Source organism: Salvelinus alpinus, chromosome 27 (genome assembly GCF_045679555.1).
Source record: "Salvelinus alpinus chromosome 27, SLU_Salpinus.1, whole genome shotgun sequence".
NCBI lineage: Eukaryota > Metazoa > Chordata > Actinopteri > Salmoniformes > Salmonidae > Salvelinus > Salvelinus alpinus.
The window spans coordinates 10494713-10502275 of record NC_092112.1 but is presented as its reverse complement, the minus strand read 5'-3'; the positions used below and the strand labels follow the sequence as shown (position 1 = coordinate 10502275).

The 7563-nt window shown below is 48.4% G+C and overlaps 1 protein-coding gene across 2 annotated transcripts in view; it reads right to left on the bottom strand.

Annotated features, from left to right (window-relative positions):
- LOC139555953 (EMILIN-1-A-like) overlaps nucleotides 1-7563 on the bottom strand; it is a 68856-nt gene that overhangs the window by 27407 nt on the left and 33886 nt on the right. For both annotated transcript variants that reach the window (XM_071369364.1, XM_071369366.1), the window contains one exon: nucleotides 73-192. In XM_071369364.1, coding sequence (XP_071225465.1) covers nucleotides 73-192 — 120 coding nt within the window. The remainder of the gene's footprint in view (nucleotides 1-72; nucleotides 193-7563) is intronic.

Here is a 7563-nt window from a genome sequence, read left to right as displayed (position 1 = left end):
GGAGAGAGAGAGAGAGAGAGAGAGAGAGAGAGAGAGAGAGAGAGAGAGAGAGAGAGAGAGAGAGAGACTCACGCCATCACTCTGGAACACTGCCCCCAGGCACATCTCTGGTAGTCTGGCTTCACGTACGTCTCCACACCGTCCTCCATTACACAGCTGATGGTGCGTGTCACCACGTAAGCACACCAGTTCCTGTAAGGAAATACACACAGATGCCACCCTGTAAGCGCACCAGTTCCTGTAAGGCAATGCAAGCAGATGCCAGATGAGTCATTTAGTCAGCGTGTTACTATTGGCAGAGGAATTGTAATAGAACGTTCAGAAAAGAATAATAAACTAGTGGAAGGTCGATGTTCTTGATTCCACATAAGATCATTCACACATGCATACTGGGATATGTGGGACACACACAGACAGACAGACTCACACACACCCTTCCCTATCCCCCAGAGGGTTCAGTGAGTCTATCTGTCCCCCTCAGATGACCCTGGAGAAGACTGGGGAGAACCAGCTAGATTTAAGACACAGTCCCCCCCTTTTGTCCCAGGGAAACAGTCCTGTTATCTTATCATTTTTATATCATGACCCCAGTCCTCCTCCATAGTAAATTACCCCACCCAGTCCTCCTCCATAGTAAACTACCCCACTCAGTCCTCCTCTATAGTAAACTACCCCACTCAGTCCTCCTCTATAGTAAACTACCCCACTCAGTCCTCCTCCATAGTAAACTACCCCACTCAGTCCTCCTCCATAGTAAACTACCCCACTCAGTCCTCCTCCATAGTAAACTACCCCACTCAGTCCTCATCCATAGTAAACTACCCCACTCAGTCCTCCTCCATAGTAAACTACCCCACCCAGTCCTCCTCTATAGTAAACTACCTCACTCAGTCCTCCTCTATAGTAAACTACCCCACTCAGTCCTCCTCCATAGTAAACTACCCCACTCAGTCCTCCTCCATAGTACTCAGTCCTCCTCCATAGTAAACTACCCCACTCAGTCCTCCTCTATAGTAAACTACCCCAGTCAGTCCTCCTCTAAAGTAAACTACCCCACTCAGTCCTCCTCTATAGTAAACTACCCCACTCAGTCCTCCTCTAAAGTAAACTACCCCACCCAGTCCTCCTCTATAGTAAACTACCCCACTCAGTCCTCCTCTATAGTAAATTACCCCACTCAGTCCTCCTCTATAGTAAACTACCCCACTCAGTCCTCCTCTATAGTAAACTACCCCACTCAGTCCTCCTCTATAGTAAACTACCCCACCCAGTCCTCCTCTGTAGTAAACTACCCCACCCAGTCCTCCTCTATAGTAAACTACCCCACTCAGTCCTCCTCTATAGTAAATTACCCCACACAGTCCTCCTCTATAGTAAACTACCCCACTCAGTCCTCCTCTATAGTAAACTACCCCACTCAGTCCTCCTCTATAGTAAACTACCCCACTCAGTCCTCCTCTATAGTAAACTACCCCACTCAGTCCTCCTCTATAGTAAACTACCCCACTCAGTCCTCCTCCATAGTAAACTACCCCACTCAGTCCTCCTCTATAGTAAACTACCCCACTCAGTCCTCCTCTATAGTAAACTACCCCACTCAGTCCTCCTCTATAGTAAACTACCCCACTCAGTCTTCCTCTATAGTAAACTACCCCACTCAGTCCTCCTCTATAGTAAACTACCCCACTCAGTCCTCCTCTATAGTAAACTACCCCACTCAGTCCTCCTCCATAGTAAACTACCCCACTCAGTACTCCTCTATAGTAAACTCCCCCACCCAGTCCTCCGCAATAGTAAACTACCCCACTCAGTCCTCCTCTAGAGTAAACTACACCACTCAGTCCTTCTCCGTAGTAAACTACCCCACTCAGTCCTCCTCCGTAGTAAACTACCCCACTCAGTCCTCCTCCATAGTAAACTACCCCACTCAGTCCTCCTCCATAGTAAACTACCCCACTCAGTCCTCCTCCATAGTAAACTACCCCACTCAGTCCTCCTCCATAGTAAACTACCCCACTCAGTCCTCCTCCATAGTAAACTACCCCACTCAGTCCAGTCCTCCTCCATAGTAAACTACCCCACTCAGTCCTCCTCTATAGTAAACTACCCCACTCAGTCCTCCTCCATAGTAAACTACCCCACTCAGTCCTCCTCTATAGTAAACTACCCTACTCAGTCCTCCTCCATAGTAAACTACCCCACTCAGTCCTCCTCCATAGTAAACTACCCCACTCAGTCCAGTCCTCCTCCATAGTAAACTACCCCACTCAGTCCTCCTCTATAGTAAACTACACCACTCAGTCCTGCTCTATAGTAAACTACCCCACTCAGTCCTCCTCTATAGTAAACTACCCCACTCAGTCCTCCTCTAGAGTAAACTACACCACTCAGTCCTTCTCTGTAGTAAACTACCCCACTCAGTCCTCCTCCGTAGTAAACTACCCCACTCAGTCCTCCTCCATAGTAAACTACCCCACTCAGTCCTCCTCCATAGTAAACTACCCCACTCAGTCCTCCTCCATAGTAAACTACCCCACTCAGTCCTCCTCCATAGTAAACTACCCCACTCAGTCCTCCTCCATAGTAAACTAACCCACTCAGTCCTCCTCTATAGTAAACTACCCCACTCAGTCCTCCTCCATAGTAAACTACCCCACTCAGTCCTCCTCTATAGTAAACTACCCCACTCAGTCCTCCTCCATAGTAAACTACCCCACTCAGTCCTCCTCCATAGTAAACTAACCCACTCAGTCCTCCTCTATAGTAAACTACCCCACTCAGTCCTCCTCCATAGTAAACTACCCCACTCAGTCCTCCTCTATAGTAAACTACACCACTCAGTCCTGCTCTATAGTAAACTACCCCACTCAGTCCTCCTCTATAGTAAACTACCCCACTCAGTCCTCCTCTATAGTAAACTACCCCACTCAGTCCTCCTCTATAGTAAACTACCCCACTCAGTCCTCCTCTATAGTAAACTACCCCCACTCAGTCCTCCTCTATAGTAAACTACCCCACTCAGTCCTCCTCTATGGTAAACTACCCCACTCAGTCCTCCTCCATAGTAAACTACCCCACTCAGTCCTCCTCCATAGTAAACTACCCCACTCAGTCCAGTCCTCCTCCATAGTAAACTACCCCACTCAGTCCTCCTCTATAGTAAACTACCCCACTCAGTCCTCCTCCATAGTAAACTACCCCACTCAGTCCTCCTCCATAGTAAACTACCCCACTCAGTCCTCCTCTATAGTAAACTAGCCCACTCAGTCCTCCTCTAAAGTAAACTACCCCACTCAGTCCTCCTCCATAGTAAACTACCCCACTCAGTCCTCCTCCATAGTAAACTACCCCACTCAGTCCAGTCCTCCTCCATAGTAAACTACCCCACTCAGTCCTCCTCTATAGTAAACTACCCCACTCAGTCCAGTCCTCCTCCATAGTAAACTACCCCACTCAGTCCTCCTCCATAGTAAACTACCCCACTCAGTCCTCCTCCATAGTAAACCACCCCACTCAGTCCTCCTCTATAGTAAACTACCCCACTCAGTCCTCCTCCATAGTAAACTACCCCACTCAGTCCTCCTCTATAGTAAACTACCCCACTCAGTCCTCCTCCATAGTAAACTACCCCACTCAGTCCAGTCCTCCTCCATATTAAACTACCCCACTCAGTCCTTCTCTATAGTAAACTACCCCACTCAGTCCAGTCCTCCTCCATAGTAAACTACCCCACTCAGTCCTCCTCCATAGTAAACTACCCCACTCAGTCCTCCTTACAGCAAACTACCCCACTCAGTCCTCCTCCATAGTAAACTACCCCACTCAGTCCTCCTCCATAGTAAACTACCCCACTCAGTCCTCCTCTATAGTAAACTACCCCACTCAGTCCTCCTCTATAGTAAACTACCCCACTCAGTCCTCCTTACAGTAAACTACCCCACTCAGTCCTCCTCCATAGTAAACTACCCCACTCAGTCCTCCTCCATAGTAAACTACCCCACTCAGTCCTCCTCTATAGTAAACTACCCCACTCAGTCCTCCTTACAGTAAACTACCCCACTCAGTCCTCCTCTATAGTAAACTACCCCACTCAGTCCTCCTCTATAGTAAACCACCCCACTCAGTCCTCCTTACAGTAAACTACCCCACTCAGTCCTCCTCCATAGTAAACTACCCCACTCAGTCCTCCTCTATAGTAAACTACCCCACTCAGTCCTCCTCTATAGTAAACTACCCCACTCAGTCCTCCTCCATAGTAAACTACCCCACTCAGTCCTCCTCTATAGTAAACTGCCCCACCCAGTCCTCCGCAATAGTAAACTACCCCACTCAGTCCTCCTCTATAGTAAACTACCCCACTCAGTCCTCCTCCATAGTAAACTACCCCACTCAGTACTCCTCTATAGTAAACTCCCCCACCCAGTCCTCCGCAATAGTAAACTACCCCACTCAGTCCTCCTCTAGAGTAAACTACACCACTCAGTCCTTCTCCGTAGTAAACTACCCCACTCAGTCCTCCTCCGTAGTAAACTACCCCACTCAGTCCTCCTCCATAGTAAACTACCCCACTCAGTCCTCCTCCATAGTAAACTACCCCACTCAGTCCTCCTCCATAGTAAACTACCCCACTCAGTCCTCCTCCATAGTAAACTACCCCACTCAGTCCTCCTCCATAGTAAACTACCCCACTCAGTCCTCCTCCATAGTAAACTACCCCACTCAGTCCAGTCCTCCTCCATAGTAAACTACCCCACTCAGTCCTCCTCTATAGTAAACTACCCCACTCAGTCCTCCTCCATAGTAAACTACCCCACTCAGTCCTCCTCTATAGTAAACTACCCTACTCAGTCCTCCTCCATAGTAAACTACCCCACTCAGTCCTCCTCCATAGTAAACTACCCCACTCAGTCCAGTCCTCCTCCATAGTAAACTACCCCACTCAGTCCTCCTCTATAGTAAACTACACCACTCAGTCCTGCTCTATAGTAAACTACCCCACTCAGTCCTCCTCTATAGTAAACTACCCCACTCAGTCCTCCTCTAGAGTAAACTACACCACTCAGTCCTTCTCTGTAGTAAACTACCCCACTCAGTCCTCCTCCGTAGTAAACTACCCCACTCAGTCCTCCTCCATAGTAAACTACCCCACTCAGTCCTCCTCCATAGTAAACTACCCCACTCAGTCCTCCTCTATAGTAAACTACACCACTCAGTCCTGCTCTATAGTAAACTACCCCACTCAGTCCTCCTCTATAGTAAACTACCCCACTCAGTCCTCCTCTAGAGTAAACTACACCACTCAGTCCTTCTCTGTAGTAAACTACCCCACTCAGTCCTCCTCCGTAGTAAACTACCCCACTCAGTCCTCCTCCATAGTAAACTACCCCACTCAGTCCTCCTCCATAGTAAACTACCCCACTCAGTCCTCCTCTATAGTAAACTACACCACTCAGTCCTGCTCTATAGTAAACTACCCCACTCAGTCCTCCTCTATAGTAAACTACCCCACTCAGTCCTCCTCTAGAGTAAACTACACCACTCAGTCCTTCTCTGTAGTAAACTACCCCACTCAGTCCTCCTCCGTAGTAAACTACCCCACTCAGTCCTCCTCCATAGTAAACTAACCCACTCAGTCCTCCTCTATAGTAAACTACCCCACTCAGTCCTCCTCCATAGTAAACTACCCCACTCAGTCCTCCTCTATAGTAAACTACACCACTCAGTCCTGCTCTATAGTAAACTACCCCACTCAGTCCTCCTCTATAGTAAACTACCCCACTCAGTCCTCCTCTATAGTAAACTACCCCACTCAGTCCTCCTCTATAGTAAACTACCCCACTCAGTCCTCCTCTATAGTAAACTACCCCCACTCAGTCCTCCTCTATAGTAAACTACCCCACTCAGTCCTCCTCTATGGTAAACTACCCCACTCAGTCCTCCTCCATAGTAAACTACCCCACTCAGTCCTCCTCCATAGTAAACTACCCCACTCAGTCCAGTCCTCCTCCATAGTAAACTACCCCACTCAGTCCTCCTCTATAGTAAACTACCCCACTCAGTCCTCCTCCATAGTAAACTACCCCACTCAGTCCTCCTCCATAGTAAACTACCCCACTCAGTCCTCCTCTATAGTAAACTAGCCCACTCAGTCCTCCTCTATAGTAAACTACCCCACTCAGTCCTCCTCCATAGTAAACTACCCCACTCAGTCCTCCTCCATAGTAAACTACCCCACTCAGTCCAGTCCTCCTCCATAGTAAACTACCCCACTCAGTCCTCCTCTATAGTAAACTACCCCACTCAGTCCAGTCCTCCTCCATAGTAAACTACCCCACTCAGTCCTCCTCCATAGTAAACTACCCCACTCAGTCCTCCTCCATAGTAAACCACCCCACTCAGTCCTCCTCTATAGTAAACTACCCCACTCAGTCCTCCTCCATAGTAAACTACCCCACTCAGTCCTCCTCTATAGTAAACTACCCCACTCAGTCCTCCTCCATAGTAAACTACCCCACTCAGTCCAGTCCTCCTCCATATTAAACTACCCCACTCAGTCCTTCTCTATAGTAAACTACCCCACTCAGTCCAGTCCTCCTCCATAGTAAACTACCCCACTCAGTCCTCCTCCATAGTAAACTACCCCACTCAGTCCTCCTCTATAGTAAACTACCCCACTCAGTCCTCCTCTATAGTAAACTACCCCACTCAGTCCTCCTTACAGTAAACTACCCCACTCAGTCCTCCTCCATAGTAAACTACCCCACTCAGTCCTCCTCCATAGTAAACTACCCCACTCAGTCCTCCTCTATAGTAAACTACCCCACTCAGTCCTCCTTACAGTAAACTACCCCACTCAGTCCTCCTCTATAGTAAACTACCCCACTCAGTCCTCCTCTATAGTAAACCACCCCACTCAGTCCTCCTTACAGTAAACTACCCCACTCAGTCCTCCTCCATAGTAAACTACCCCACTCAGTCCTCCTCTATAGTAAACTACCCCACTCAGTCCTCCTCCATAGTAAACTACCCCACTCAGTCCTCCTCTATAGTAAACTACCCCACTCAGTCCTCCTCTATCGTAAACTACCCCACTCAGTCCTCCTCCATAGTAAACTAACCCACTCAGTCCTCCTCTATAGTAAACTACCCCACTCAGTCCTCCTCCATAGTAAACTACCCCACTCAGTCCTCCTCTATAGTAAACTACCCCACTCAGTCCTCCTCCATAGTAAACTACCCCACTCAGTCCTCCTCCATAGTAAACTAACCCACTCAGTCCTCCTCTATAGTAAACTACCCCACTCAGTCCTCCTCCATAGTAAACTACCCCACTCAGTCCTCCTCTATAGTAAACTACACCACTCAGTCCTGCTCTATAGTAAACTACCCCACTCAGTCCTCCTCTATAGTAAACTACCCCACTCAGTCCTCCTCTATAGTAAACTACCCCACTCAGTCCTCCTCTATAGTAAACTACCCCACTCAGTCCTCCTCTATAGTAAACTACCCCCACTCAGTCCTCCTCTATAGTAAACTACCCCACTCAGTCCTCCTCTATGGTAA